General features: G+C 33.2%; 1 protein-coding gene across 9 annotated transcripts in view; it reads right to left on the bottom strand.

Annotated features, from left to right (window-relative positions):
* ERBB4 (erb-b2 receptor tyrosine kinase 4) overlaps positions 1-16,774 on the bottom strand; it is a 1,195,692-nt gene that overhangs the window by 270,939 nt on the left and 907,979 nt on the right. For 4 of the 9 annotated variants that reach the window (XM_058300184.1, XM_058300186.2, XM_058300188.2 and 1 more), the window contains exons 15-17: positions 14,968-15,122; positions 8,113-8,157; positions 7,917-7,991 (exon numbers count right to left, since the gene is read on the bottom strand). In XM_058300184.1, coding sequence (XP_058156167.1) covers positions 7,917-7,991; positions 8,113-8,157; positions 14,968-15,122 — 275 coding nt within the window. The remainder of the gene's footprint in view (positions 1-7,916; positions 7,992-8,112; positions 8,158-14,967; positions 15,123-16,774) is intronic. The other 5 variants (XM_058300185.2, XM_058300187.2, XM_058300190.2 and 2 more) reach the window with 2 other exon arrangements.

Raw genomic sequence — 16,774 nt, 5'->3', positions numbered from 1 at the left:
TAGAAGCAGAATTCTAGATGACCCCCAGGGTTCCCAGCCCTTGATATAGTGTACATACACCTTTTCCTACTAATTTAATCAAACACTAACCTACTGTGAAAGGATTGTACAGATGTAAATAAGATCTCAAGATTGGGAGATAATTCAAGTGGGTCTGCCTAATCACACGTTCATCTTAAATTAGGGTCTAGAGGTCAAATAGATAGGTAAAAAGAGATTTAAAGCATGCCAAGGATTTGATCCACTGTTGGTAGCTTTGAAGGAGGGGTCTACAGGACAAGGAAAGTGCATGCCTAGAAGGAGCTGAGCCTGATACTGGTCAAGATTGCAAAAATATGTGAACTTCAGTTCTACAGCTACAAGTAATTGAATTTACCAACAATCTGCATGAGTTTGGAAGAAGACTCCAAGCTCCAGATGAGAGAACACAGCCCAGATAGCACCATGATTTTAGACTTTTGAGATCCTAAGAAGAAACCTAGTCATGCTGAGCCTGAATTTGTCACCTTTAGAAATGTGGAGCTAACGTGGATTTTTAAAGCTGCTAAAATTGTTCAGTAATATGCACAAATACGCAGTGCTAGAAAATGAATACAGTGGGATTTATAGGGATCAAATGATTATTTCACATTACCTTATTACAAAAGTTACATAAAAAATCTTTATCATATTAGTTATTAAATATATAGCCTAGGGATATGATATTTTGAATTTCAAAATAGGTTCAGGGGCCAAACTATGATAGCATAGGTGCTAATACACTAATATCTTCACTCTGGAGAATTTTATTACAGTGAACAGTACATTCATTCTTGCACAATTATTCTGTCTTTTTTCTTCAAAGCATTGAAATATTTCATGTACAAACTAGGTATGTTTTAAGGATTCAACACCAGGGATATGTATAAGATCAAAGGTATATACTATATGTGGTAACTATAGTATTTTATAGCATATTAATTAACAATATTTTAATCAATAATATTTGAACATTGATTATAAAATGAGAAGGTGTTGCCTTAGTACTCAATGGTTTAATGTTAACTTTCACATCATAATTTAGATAAGTGTTTTCAGATGCCTTTTAAATATATTTTACTTCTTATTTAGCAATATTTATTTCTTAGACCTTTGGAAAGTATGACGTGATTTCTCTTAATAAAAATGATCTTTAGTTATTTTACCATATCATCTAATTTTCCATTTCCCTATGATATTATTAAAGCATTTCTACATGTACCATTTACAGAAATGTATAGCAAAGGATTTAAAATTTTACTTGGTTATAATTTAGATTGATTTTTGTTGAAAATATAATTGCTGGAGTTGAAATGTTATGAAATAGAACTTAATATTTCTAATGCTAAAAATCTCAATTAAACATCCTCAATAATAATTATTAAAATGATACCTCTGAATTATAATTTATAAGAAAAGAATGTCAGGGGTCAAATCTTGGCATTGTACACATAAAGTGTATTGTAAATATGTGTATAAAGAAAGGAATCTAGGCTTCAGGGAATATCTTCCACATTTCTGCTTCCCTTTTTAGTAAAAGACATCATCAGATTGCCAGTAATGAATTCCAAACAGCTTAACGATATTTTTGAGATAACTGATTATAAACAGCCATGACAATTTCTCAATAAGAAATTAGTAATTCTAAAAAACCTATAATTTCTTTACCATATAACAATACTCATGGAGAGAGAGACAGATAAGTAACCATAATTGTTCACTCTGACCATTGAATTTTTTGCTTTATCCCTAAACTAGTAAAAATATCTTTGCAATTCAATAATTCTATCTTTAGACTTTATGTTTCTAGTTTCAAAGTCCTGTTCTTAAACAGCTCTTTTAACTTTAAACTATAAATATGGTTACTTCTGGTCACACTTTTAGAGTCAGTGAGTTTGAATATATTAATATTTCTAGGACCTTTGAAAATTTCAGTAACAATGTGTAGGCGTTTTGATATCAATGCAAAAGCTACTTGTCTACATACTTTTGTTTAAAGTAATCATCTTAAAGTAACTAAAAACATCAAGGCTAAAATGTTTTGTTCTTTCTTATAACTGTCCTATAACTTTAGTGTTTGATGGTGCTTAGACTGATGGGACAAAAATAACCAAGAAAAGAAGAAACACACTCTCCTTCACCTCTTTGAATGCTCTTTAATTCAAAAGTAAATTTAATATATGGAACTTGGTGGGGTAAGAACTGATTTATAATAAAAAGGGTGTGAGCTTTTATTTATTGAACTCAGGGATCATAACACAACTTCTACTCATCTAAGGTAACCATCTATGGGTGGTTCTAATCATTTGATATAGATGTAAGTTAGTAACGTTTCATTGGGGGTAAAACAAAAGAAAAAAAATTGTCCTATTAGTGGAAGTGCTGCCAAGAATATCACATCATCTCTATCATATATCACACATGGATTATACTGCTAAAGGATAAACTGAAATGTGACCTCTTAGGTTATCACTATTATACTATAAAGTGTGACAGAGGCATTAAAATGTAGCAAGAATATGAAACATTTCAAATATCTACCCATACAAGATTTAGAGTGTGAAATTTAGATCAATGACCTTATTTCATATGTGAAGCATCTAGAATAATTGAATTGGACCAAGCAGACAAACAAATATGATTTAACAGACATTTAGTAGTTATCTTATGTTGTCGCAAATTTAAAAAGATTTATTGGTCAGTTTATAGTTCAGAATGTTAACTAACAAAAAAGAAATCCTTGGCCAATAGAGACTTTGTTTACTGAGATTAATAAATTTCAACCCTAACAGAAAAATAGACTAAGATTTTTAAAGTTTTGGATTTATATTTGCCAATGAAACTAAAATAGAACAGCATCTAATACTTTGGTATTTCAGAACCTATATTAAAATAGTAGACATGCAAGTTAAATAGATCATATCCAAAAAAAAGAATTTTAAAAAATTTGCTGAACATATTTTTTCATAGGATTTTTGATGGAAAAGCAAAACCATCAAAAGTAAATATTATTTTAAAAGTATTTAATTCAGATAAAGGAAGCAGAGGGAGGTTCTAAAATATCAAGTATTATTTTCATTATAAGTAGTATATTCTAGGTGTCTAAAGATTAAAAAAAAAAAAATTCTATTCTATCCTATCTAATCTTTCTGGAAGAAATTCCAGCAGCAGCCTGTAAGGTAAATGGAGTGTAAAAACCAATTCACAAATTGCAGGCTTGGGAAAGAATAACACTGCTTAAAAATGAAAGGCGATCAAGATTGGAAACATTTCACCTGTTTTCATTTAAATATTCAATCTTTTATTTTCCTGCTGGTTTAGGAAAGAGAATATAGCATAGCATAATGGGGAAGTAGGAAGCGTGAACTCTAAATATTTCACAATGGCCACATAGATATATGCAATGTAATTTTCTATGACTAAAGAAAACTAGCAATTTGGATAGAATCACCCAGTTAAAATATGGTTTATGAAACTTAATTATTTTCAGTTGTGTGCGTGTGCATGTTTTTTCTTGTCCTCTTATTTTTAAGACTGACTTTAATCAGTTAAGACAGGAGCTTTAAAAACTATCATGGAATTTAAAAATGGAAAAGGACTTGAAATATTACTAGATTAGTTTCCTGCTTTCAGTTAAAAGTAAACTACTGTGTTTCAGGGAGGTAAGTATTTAATGCAATATTAAGGACCCTGAAAAAGGAGACATTTGTTTTTTCACTTCTGACAAGTTAATTAATTCTAAGAAGTCAATGAAACTGAAGAATAGAATTACATTGTTTTAAATATAAGTTCAAAATATGTAGTAATTAAAGATATTCAGAATTTTCTAAAAAAGTTTGCTACCTACTACCAATTTCTTGAAAGCATTATACTAGAAGTGTGATACAAAATATAAATGCTTAAAACCTGAGAAATTTTGTAATCAGTTCTGTACTCACTGAAGTCCTGGATTAAGGCCCAGCTATTATACACACTGTGAATAGAATACATCCTCATGGATTTTCAAAGAGAGAATTATGCCAAGCCTTTGACTAAAGAAGTAACTGCCACCATTAAGCATATATTTTGTGACAGTTCCTGTGTATTATCTTGATTAATCCTTACACCAATATTATAAGGTATAAAAATTCCCATTCTAAAAATTACTATTAGGGAAGCAGACTTGGTCCAGTGGTTAGGGCATCCACCTACCACATGGCAGGTCCGCGGTTCAAACCCCAGGCCTCCTTGACCCATGTGGAGCTGGCCCAAGCACAGTGCTGAGGCAAGCAAGGAGTGCCCTGCCACGCAGGGGTGTCCCCTGCATAGGGAGCCCCACGCGCAAGAAGTGCGTCCCATAAGGAGAGTCACACAGTGCGAAAGAAAGTGCATTCTGCCTAGGAGTGGCTGCCGCACACACAGAGCTGATGCAGTAGGATGTCGCAAAAAAAAAAGAGACACAGATTCCTGGTGCCACTGACAACAGAAGTGGACAAAGAAGAACACACAGCAAATGGACACAGAGAACAGACAACTGGGGTTGGGGGAGGGAGGGGAGTGAAATAAATAAAAATAAATCTTAAAAAAGTAAAAAATAAAAATTATTATTATACCCATTTACAGATAGAAAACATGGTGGAGTCCATATTTGAATTCAGGCTTTCCCATGTTAGACCCTCTTCTCCTTACCTGTAACAATGGTCTACAGATGCTTTTTCTTAGGAATAATGGACTGTACTGTACGATTTATTCTGTTCCTGACCAGGCAAATCTGAATTAGATGTATCAGTCTGAGACTGTAAAATATGGCCTAGAAACCCAGGCAGGCAAGAGGACTGACAACTGCAATACTACTTTTGTTTAAATGTTGCAAATATTACATCAATTGTTAGGGAAGTCACAGACACCTTTAAGTGACCATCATCCAGCCCACACCTACCCCTACTTCTTTCTCTAGGGAAGTTGCAAACACTCACTGCTAAGTGGCCATCTTCTCCTGCCAGTCACCCTCACCTCATTTTCTATTGTGTGTCATTCTACAACCTGGGGGAATGTTAAGTGTAATGGAAAGACTTGCAAAACCTTAAACCCAGAAATCAGGAGCAAACAGCCCAGATGCTTATCAGAACAGGAATTGTCAGGGGCAGGATCCCCTCCCCACAAGTGGATGAAATGGGGCATATGGAGCTGCCATCCAGCATTTACTGACCCTGACCCAGAGCAGTTTTCAGCTACTCTGGGAGGTCTGCCATGCTGGAACTACTTCCCCTGCTCTTTTGGACTCTTTGTTCTATATAAATAACCAGGAGCTTATTTGTCCTTTCTGGACTCATTCTACTATTCAAGTAATAAAGAGATCATTTGCTGAAAGTTTCTGTGCCATGAACTTGTTTCCCACAACACACTGTTGTAGCAACTTGTTCCACATTATATGATAAACTATGATTTCAAGTTATGTAACCTTAATTACAATCATTAAATACTACATACAACCTCTCACTGTGGTTTCCACCTTTTCTCTGACTTTGCCCATCAGCCTGTCACCCTGTCCCATTGATGGCAATGACCTTCATTATGAGGGTGATTCTCAAGGTGGAGAGAGAAGGATGTCTTCTTTTCCTTAAAGGAAACCTCTAGTGCACAAAGGGTAGAGGTATGTACGAAGGCTTTCTTGGTGACTTTGAGAAACGTCCCTACTATCCTGGCATGACCCCATCCCCAAGTTTGGGAAACCTTGATATACAGAGAAATAAGAGATAAGAACATGTATGGAGTGATTTTTTATGAGCCAGGCTCTGTCCTAAGGACTTTACATCCATAAACTCATTCAATCCTCACAACTAATTTATGAACTATACAAATATACCCATTTAATTCAGAAGGAATTGAGGCTCAAGGAATACAAGGAACTATCCCAAAGTCACACACCTAATAAGTGGTGGAACCTAACTTTTCACTAAGAATATCTGGTTCTATAGACATCACACTTAATTACCATACTGTATTGCCTCTCACTGATCACCTGCAATCATTATAAGAAAATCATCAAAACTAGTGTGAAAATACTCTGAAAAATGATAGTGTAGTGGTTCAACCAACGTCTCAAGGAGTACCAATTATTTCAGGAATGTAGTAATTATCTAAGATGGACCTTGGCTTGTAAAACTTCACCTTGGGTCTTATCTTTCTCATTCATTCGTAATATTTCTCTTTCTCTCTTCCTCCCTTCCTATAACTAATTTCATAATTTTGAGTTGCCCTAAATAACTATAGAAACCAGCCTTGATTGCACCCATGTGTCAAAGTGCCACTGTTTCATAAACCAACTGATTGTAGTATATCCATTGTTCTTAGAATTTAATTTCTCTATTTACTTCATAAAAATAATTTATTAATATGACATATCATTAATTTATTTGTTTTAAAACCATGTAAAGACAATACCATATGAATTAAAAAAGTATTATTAAATTCAATGGCATGGATGAATCTCATTAATATAATGTTTAGCAAAAGAAGCCAGATACAAAAACTACATACTCTATGTTTCAATTTATATAAGGTGCAAAATTAGGCAAATTGATCTATGGTGTCAGAAATCAGGAGAGTGGTTACTCTTGGAAGGAGGCACAAGGGCACTTCTGGGGGTTTGTCTATATTTGTTTCTTGATCTGGCTGATGGTTACACAAATGTTTATTTTGGGAACTTCATCTGAGCTTTACATTTATGTTTTGTGTACTTTCACACCATCAATCTGAACTTCAATCTAAAAGTTTACATTGAAAAGCAATACTTGATCCAAAATTCTTATTTTGAAAACTGTAATTTAGTGTGACTTCCTTTCTTAAAAAAAAACAAACACAAAAACAACTGATTTTTTCATAAAGAAAGCTAATCTTATTTTTCATAAAGAAAGCTTACAAACCTAAACTTACAAACCTAATATGAGATATGTTAAAAGGCTAATTGAGGTAGAGTTTACATACAATAAATCTCAGCTTTTTAAATGTACAGTTCTATGATTTTTGACAAGCACATGCATTCATGTAACCACCACCTCATCCAAGAAGAACAGTTCCATTATCCTCCACAATTCCCTCATGCCCTTTTGCAATCATCCTTATCCCCAACCCTTCAGCCTCTGGTAACCACTAATCCGTTTTTTGGCCCTATCGTTTTGACTTTTCCAGAATGCTACAGTATATAGTCCTTTAAATCTGGATTCTTTCAGTTGACATAATGCATTTGAGATTCATCTGTGTTGCTGTGTATACAGCAATTTATTCATTTTTTTACTGCTGAGAAGTGTGACCATGTATTGATGGCTATACCATGATTGAAAAATATTTATGTACTTTTCAGTTTTAGTGATTATGAATAAAGCCACTGTAAATATCTGAGTAAAGTTTTCAGTGTGAACATGAGGAATATGAGATTTATTTTTTTAATTAAATTCCAAGTTGTACTTTTACCTGTATAAAATATTTTCTATAATGTCTTTACTATGGTAATTCTGGTCCCTAGAGAACATACCAACCAGTTCAAAATCAGAATCTGAATCAGATTAAATAACAAACATCTTCCAAAAATATTGTTTTGAAAATTCCTCCCTTAAAAATCTTTCATTTTGCAATCCTATACAGAATTAAGAAAAATATTCTATTAAAGATCCATATTAATAATTTAAAATTCAGTTTACATTGCACAAAGCTAGGAAACAGTGATATTATTAATTTGTACTCTGAATCATAATGAAGGAAAAAGAGGTAAGAAATGTGGCTTGCAAAATAAAACATTTATGCCTCTTTCATAACTTTAATTTAATATATTACAAATTAGATTCCACTGGTTAGTGCTTTTTATCCATGAGAATTGGGAAAGGACTTGAGTGACAAAATGGAAACATGGTAGATGTTACCTAGCATGTTGTGGTAAATTGGAATGGCCCGTCCATGGGTAGTAAATGCAGTCATGACTAGTGGGACCGCTACACCTGCAAACAATTATAGAACAAAAAACATCATTCTCCATTCACAGTGACATGCACACACATGCGCCAGTGCTCAGACATGGAGCCTTGGAGGAAGAACATGGGAAGAAAGCACACCAAGTACCTATCCATCAGGCCAATGCAGTCTTCGATACTTGAGCCTATGCACCTGCAGAAGATCCAAGTTTAAAAAAATACAAGGAAAGAAAAATTAGTTATTTTTGCAAAAGAATTAGTAAGATAAATACTAATTGCATGAAATTCTTAATTATAATTATTAGACAATTTTTGGAACACCATGAAGTTAAAAACAGTGAGAACATTATTGCTTAATTGATACACAGAAGTGAACTGTAATTACCACGTGAGTGGAATGCAAAGAAACATGCCCGCAGTAAAGGACATTTTACCCTACTTCTGCGGATACATTCCAAATGCATATGACCCATTTCTATTGCTTTCCATTCTTTTGCTTTATTTATGATTATATGTCTTGATGAATAACATGATATTTCAATGGCTATAACTGATTTTATGTATATAATTTATTCTAAAGGCCTTTAGTTTAAATAAAACACAAAATCGATAAAAAAGAGGGCATGAGCTTTTAGACATAACATAATAACCTGATGCTTTCTGCTCATTAAAGATTGATTTTGGCAGAAAATGAGTTACCATGCTTTAATGCTATTCTCATGGATACTTTACATAATCACATTATTCCGTTCCTAGCTTGTGACTGTCTTTAAAACATACTTATCTTTAAACATGAATTCATTTAAAAAACAAATTAACTAGTTTTACCATACTTTCATTTATCTTGTCACTCTCTTTGAAAATAGCAGTAGCATAAGAGGCAAACACAAACAGGTTTTTAAACTGCCATAATATTGAACTCATACCATAACAAATAAACAAATACTCAGTGAGGAAATGAATACATTGAGACCCATTATCTAAAGAATCAGCTGACATTAACACTTAAATGGAATTATATAAGTACAAAGAGTTCTAAAATACAGTTCCTAGAATTTCCTTTGAACTATAATAGAAATATTACATTTTTATGCATTCCGATGATCTTAAATTATTTTTCTTTCCCTTTCTCCCATCAGAGATATAAAGCTTCAGGGTATTATCAACATTTTTCCTATAGCTATGCTTTATAGAATTGCCTAATTCAGCTGGTGTAAAGAATATGCATTTTTCTAAACTTTAATTAACAAAATTGAAAAAGAAACTGAAGTTAAATTCACTACATAATGACATAAAAGATACTCATATTTAAGGCCATACTGTCTATTACATCTTTAGATAGCTCTAAAATTGGTAAAATAATATAACTAAGTATAATGACAATAAAATTACTCGCTCGCTGCTTCATCAATGTTTGTTTTAAAATTCTTACGAGGTGGAAAATTGTTTTGTTTTTTTATGCTTTATGGGTTGGTTTGGAGCAGCACATAAAAAAGTAACATACAAATATGAGAACTACTACCTATGACAAAATTCTTTTAAAAAAACAGCAAATAAGAAATAATTAGAACATAAATCACAGTGTTTCAATAATCAAAACTAATTGTAAAAATGGAAAATAGACACAAAAAAAGTTTCCAAATTTTTCTATATGCCTTTTTTATTCTATTCTGGAAAACTTCCTTTTTCTAGATTCCTAATATATCTTTGTCAAAATGTGTTTTTAATGCAGTATTGCAATTTTGTAAAATTAATAGTTTTCTTATTTTGAAATGAAAACTTGAAAAGCCATGGTTAGTTTTCAGACTGTCTTTATAATAACTTTGGAAATGTGAAAATATTAGAAAATGAAATTCAACCTGAGGGGAAAGTGTGAATTATGAAAGGACTTTATTCATCCATTAAGAGAGGAGGAAAAAGACGACTTAGACACTTTAACTTTCCCTATTCTTGAAGAGCTCACAGTTTATTAAAGACATATGCAAAAACAGATGCCTATTGTATATTGTGATGACTATATTAAAGATATATGAAAAGGGTCTAGAGAAATACAGCGGAGGGACATTTGGACCAGCTTCAGAAAGTCATGGTAACCCTCCTGGAGGAGATAGAAAACTAAAGGTTAGGGTGTTAAAATGGGGGTTGTAGTAGTGGTGACTTCTAAGGGTAAGGGACATCAGGACCAGAAGCACAGATTTGAGGAAACATATTGCAAATATGGACAAGAAATTCTGAATACTTACAGAGCAAAATGTAAGGCAATGGGAAGTGAAAAATAAGGAAGCTAGATAAATAGGAGTCAGATTTTTGAAGGCTATTTGCTCCAAGCAAACTGAATGGAAAACAACTGCATGGTTTTAAATGCATTGGGATAGGATATTTGAAATTATTAGATTTGCCTTGTGGCAGTTAATCAGTTTGAAGGCACACAGAAGATGAAGGATAATCTGGTAACTGAGATAGAGGAAAAGGGTCCAATTTAAGAAATATCTTAAAACTACAGAAAAGTAAAGAAAAGGTGATAGCTAATTTGATGACAGAAGTGAAAGGATCAAAGGAATTAAGGATGACTCACATTTCTAGCATTGAGAATGGAGGTAACATCAAGGAGAATATCCAAGAGAAGGAACACGTTTCTTTGCGCATGTGTGGGGAGGGGAATATAATTTCAGTTTTATGTATCTAGAGTTTAGTGTGGCTATCCTACATTTAGTAGAAATCTTCCATGGCAGCTGGAAAGATGCATCTGTGGCTAAGTGGGAGAGAGAGCACAGGTATAATGACCAATTTTAAACTATCAGCATATAGAAAGTTGAAACCATCTAAGTGGTTAATATCAGTAAAGAATATATAAAATGAGAAAAGCAGAGACTAAGGACTGAAACCAAAAAGAAATCCAATAAATGGCAAATGACATAAGAATAAAGAACTAATTGTGAAAGAACTGTCATAGATATAATTAGTAAAATCAATGAATTGCAGTATCATGGAGGCCAAAGCATAAGAGAACTTCGAGAGGTGATTATCAGTGTCAAATGCAGAAAGGTCTAGAAAAATAAGAAAGGCTGAGAGTATTTTATTTGTCATTGGCAAGGTCACTAGAACCTAGGTTGTTGTGAGCTGAGAAGCACATTGGAGATAAGAGAGTAGAGGCAAGAGAAAAAGTAGAGGAGAGACTGAGGGGATAGGATGTGGTGTCAAGAAAGTTTGTTGAGAGGTTGGGATAGGTTATTTGAAATTTAAATATACTGATAGTTTAGGATGAAAGAATAAATGGAAGACAAAGAAAAATGAGGGTATGTCAAGTATCACCATCCTTTTTAAATCCAAGTCACTGAGTCTTTAAAGAGGTAGGCTTTTTCAACGTTTTGTGCTTTCTCTGTATAAGCAACTAATTTACCTATGCTTTTTATATTGATTCAGCAAGGTAACAGCATAATGAAAACACAGAACTATTGAAGAGTCAAAACTCCAAATTAAGGGACTGCATGGAATAGTAAAACTCTTAAAAAATTAATGTTCCAAAGACCAGAAAGAGAAACTTTGTTATGTCTATTTAACCTAATTCAAAATAACATCTGGAATTCTGTATATTGAGGTGTGTTTAATATTTTCTGGTTCTTACTGACTTATAAAACCTGATGGGCCCATACAAACTAATACCATTGAGATATTCTGACAAAATTGGCTCCAAATATTGAAATAAAAATGGGGGGATTTTTCTATTTCAAGTGAAAACATATAGACTTATTATTAATTCTACAAGAAACCTTTCTTTCCTTCTCTCCATAAATGGAAATAATTTTAATATATAAAATAAAAATACAGAGAGGAGTGATAACAAGGGTAAAGCATATATAAAATTCATTAATATGAAATAATGATAACAGTAACCAAAAAACATTTAATGAGATTTTAAGATGCCCCACAAAATAAACATTCTCAGCCCATGTCTAATATGTAGGTTTGGCTGATAAAAAACCAAGGTTCAGTCTATTATCATAGACTCAAGTGATATTAGTGAGATTATAATCCCTGCCTCAAGCCCACTTAATTACATACTAAATTTAGTTTATGAGGTCTCTTTACAGTTTCTCTCTTGCTATTTTTAAATATGAAGATCATTTCAAAGTTTTAGATTCTTCCTCATCATTTCAAAATGCAGTGTAGAAGGGTTTCTAATGGACAGATAAACTGTAATAATGTAAATTCACAGGTCTGTAAATTGCTAGATGTCAAGAACTGTGTCTTGATCATTTCTGTATCTGCCTATCTGTATCTATCTCACAGAGTAGATGTTCAATACAGCAAAGATGAGGAATGAATAACATGAGAAAAGTATGCCAAAATAGGAACCCTCTAGTCAAGGCAAGAGGAGACATTGGTGGTGGTGGTTTGTTTTTGTTTTTCTCTCTAGGGTATTAGCGAGAATCTGATAGGCACTAATTGGTAAACTATTTTAAAAAAATCTAAAGAATTATTAGAGCCAATATTTTTAATACTCTTTTAGAGTTGTAAAAGTTCTTTTAAGGTATTACAAAGATAATTTTGTTTTTAAAAAAATCATTAAACAGGATTCAAGGAAAAACTTTCTTCTAAAAACTGCCATTGACTATTTCCATTAACTTGCTTCTTGAAAGATCTAAACGGCATAAAACTGGCATGGAAAAGAAAAGCTGTTTTCTAGTTGTGCAGGAGGCCTGGTGACTTCACATTTACTGATAGGTGAGTTACTCTATGTACACAGGACTAAAAATAGTCACTCATTCTATCATTACCACTGCCCATCTGATCATTCTACTCACTCAATTTGAAAAGAAGAGACTGACTGCATAGAGTACTTTACTTCATTAAAGGACCTCAAAGACAATTGCCACTCAGCGTTAGTGTGCACATGGGGATACCCAAATCCTAAACTCTATATTGGTACTAAAACATGAAACTTTGATGAAGTGAGTGGACTTGGCCAACATGGAGTCTACTAGGAACAGAGGAGGACAGGAAGCTAAATGATAACAAAACACAGCAAAGCAAAAACGTGCAGGACCAAGTTCTGTCGTTAGATCATTCCTTTACCTTGGAAGATCCCTGAATATTGGCAGTACCAATATTCAGATTCTATCTCTCCATAACTGCAGCAGTGAGTTGCTAAAGGCATCTTTCTTCTGTTTACTTGGCATTCCCAAATGGGCTGGTGAGATTTGTTCTTTCTTATACCTTCTTCCTCCCTTTTAGCTGACTTCCAAATTTTGTTTCTGTGGTAAACTGTTCTCATTTCAGTGTCCCCTACTTCTACTTCCCCCAGTATACATGTTTTCTTTTATTATATAATCATTATTTAAAAGGGATGAGGGAAGCCGCAACAGCCACACATCCAGACTATGGCTCTGCGATCTCACTTTCATTTCCCTAATGGCTTCATTGTAATTAGATTTGCAAAAACAGCAAAAGGTCTCATTTTGAATGGCAACAGCTGTTGACATCAACATTATATTGAATAATTTACTGGTTTAATTTTAGCTGCAAAACAACAAAACCCTCTTGTGGATGATTATTTTATCAGGCAAAGTTTTCTCTTTCTATTGCTGACTCCTACTCCTGTTCCAGCAGTACCAGTAGTTTCTTCATGAAACACTCTTAACCTAAGTGGGCCTAAGACTCACAAAAGTAACAGTTTATTACTTCTGGTTTCCTTGAAGCAAAGTGTCTATGTGACTATTACAGTATCCTCAACCTATGTACTTATGAGTAAACTAATGAATTAGCAGCTAGTTCTTCCAAGCTCAATCTGAATGTGAATGGCAGAATATTACTTTACCTTTGAGGATCTGCCACTTCAAAGAATGACTTAAGCTGATTCTTGACCTGCAGGAAATTATAGCAGCATCTGCTAATGGAAGTTTCTTGGAAGAAAATGATGTTGCTTGCTTAACTTCTTCAATATCCCCTAACAGCTAGCCCTTAATCTGGCAGAACATATCTTTATGGAATCTCATATTTCCCTAACAGATATAAAGTATACAAGATGGATGATTCTCAATACAAGAGTGTGTGTGTGTGTTGTATGAGTGTGTGCACATGTATACATACACAATGGAAAAGAGGTTTCATGAACAGAAGGGTAGAGCATGTGAAACTGCTTTCAATTCTAAAATTATTCATCTTTCAGAGGGAAGGAAAACTTCTTACTAAAATAGATTCATTGTTTTTTAATAATAGTTCTTGGGATTTTTTAGATAAGTGCTATTATTTCTTTTACAGTTCAGTGGGTTTTTTTCTTTTTGTAATGAGTCTTTCATTCAATTGTTATCAGTATCATAGGTAATCGACTTATTATTGATTGTACAATGAATCCTGTTGAAAGATAGAAAAATGTGTACTCATTTGTGAATTGCCCTGTATTGATCAAAGATAAGCTAGGTTATAGGATGATCGGTAATATACTTACTTTCCCAAAATCAACCCATAATTTTATCAATTTACATATAACTAAGTTCTCCCCCCCTTTTTTTTCCTGCCAACACTACCTTCGCTCAGACTTTGTTGAAGGAGTAATCTAAGGCAGTACTTATCATAGACATAGCTCACCTAAAGCTGATTATGACAATAAGGAAACAAATGGAAAACCTCTGTTACAGACGTAGTAAGTGAAAACTTCAAAAGTATGATCACTGACTTGTACTTTCTGATATCTTGAAACTCCAGTTAAGTTCGGAAGAATTTCTATATTCTATCATGAAGATCAGCTTCATGTAGGTCTCAACAGAATAGCTATAGCTAAATGCTAAATAGAAATATTTCAGAGTATACAAATTTGATTCCTTACACCATTCTTTTAGAAAGGATTTCTCTTAAAATCAACATAATACAAATAAAAATCAATAGAGTTTTGTCTAAAATTATTATAAATTTAGTGGACAGCATCAGAGATAAAGATACATGTATAAACCTTTTAACTAGCAACACAAACAAGGTTGAGTCCTTGCCCAGCAGTGATGCTTACCCTTGGGTGCAGTTTGGATGGCATGGGTGACACTCCCGATCCTGATCAGCATACTTGAAAATGAAACTGTTTGCCCCCTGTAAGCCATCTGGACACTTTTCCACACAGTTTGGACCATCCTTAAAATGGGAGCATTTTGTACAGTTATCGGGTCCCTGAAGGGTGAAAAAAAAAATGGAGAAAGGGAAGTGGGTTTCATTTCCTCCGCAATACATTCATGCCATTTTGTTACTGAGAATTCACTGCAAAGTATTTCTTCTACTAAGGAACTAGAGAACATTTTCATCAGTACAAACATGATTATAGCTACTGTAGTACAAAGTAGAGCTCATGAGAATCTCACAGCTCAGCTTTGATACTCTCTCTACATGAAAAATATTAGAATGATACATTTGTTCATAAAATATTTTCCATTTTAAAATAAGTGGTTAGTGGATCAATTGAATTCCAGATCTTGATTCTAATTTGATTTAATTGCATCAGCAGAATTTTCAATGACTTTTTCAGAAGAACATCAGTATTTTCTATTTGTGATTTATTACTGATGATATTATAGAGCAAAAGTATTTGGTAATACCTCATTTGTCTTTGGATTGTTTCATCAAAATCACAAATAAATTATAAATTTTACTCTGGTCAAAATAACAGGAATTTGGCAGTTGGGGCAATTGAAAGTAATTCCTATGTTACTCTCTATATCAAATCAGCTTGTAATAATAAAGTCACAACATGTCTATTTAGGATTTTAGCAAATCACAGAACAATATGGAGATCTGTATTGAGAAAATATCAAAACTCTATAATAATAAAACACATACAAAAGAAAATTTCATAGAGAAACTTATCTAAGTATAAAAGTGATATAAATATGAGCATAATTTTAAATAAAATTAATTCACTTTATACATTTGTGTCCATAATATACTAAGTTTCAAATATGTAGTATGTTAATAAGCAGTACTACTATGAAAATATATTTGAAAGTCATACCAAAATTAAAAATCTAAAACTAGTATTATATATCTCAGAATGTCACAGAATAAAAACAGGTTTGGATTTGGTGCTGGGGATAGTAAACATGGAAGGACTGTAAGTAATATATCCTCAGATCAATGAAAATTGAGAACACTTTGATTTAAAAAATGCAATTTTCTTAAAAGATGCCCATATTTTCACATAGCCAGCTATAAACTAGCTCAAATTTCTTTCATCAAGTGTGGTTTGACTTTAAAAACAAACAACCCTGAAACTTGATTCTTATTACTGAAGTTTTGAATCGTGATACTACCTACTTGAAATTTACGATTCCTTCTACTTTGGAAATGTCATATTGTCTTACCATCCTTCTTTTTTACCACTCCTTCCTGGAACTACTATTTTCACTAGTCTATTTATCCTTAAAATCTGGCTAGACCCACATGGTTCAACAATTAGTACACACTGAAGAGAATTTAGATAAAGAACACATATGTATGGAGAGGGGCAATTTATTTTATCAGGATTCTAACTGTAAACAATGGTGATTTGGGAGCCAAGAATTAGTGAAATTATACTGAAATTAGGCAAGGAGTGTGGGGATCAGGTCCTGTCCCTGGTACTGCATTACATACATACAAAAACAATAACCCAAAAGTAGCCAGACATTTTAATTTGGTAATATGAGACATCAGGAGATGAAGAAATTTAGTATTTTAACATTTAAAGATAGAAGCTACTAATGAAGACTAGTGATGAAAAGCAGTTAGGGAAAGCCAGGGAAAGGCTCCTGGAAATCCTGAGACTGGTAAGCTTCAATCAAGTATCTGCC

This window comes from Dasypus novemcinctus, chromosome 7 (assembly GCF_030445035.2).
Source record: "Dasypus novemcinctus isolate mDasNov1 chromosome 7, mDasNov1.1.hap2, whole genome shotgun sequence".
Lineage (NCBI taxonomy): Eukaryota > Metazoa > Chordata > Mammalia > Cingulata > Dasypodidae > Dasypus > Dasypus novemcinctus.
The sequence above is the reverse complement of the archived record's forward strand: the minus strand, read 5'-3'. Positions and strand labels throughout refer to the sequence as shown.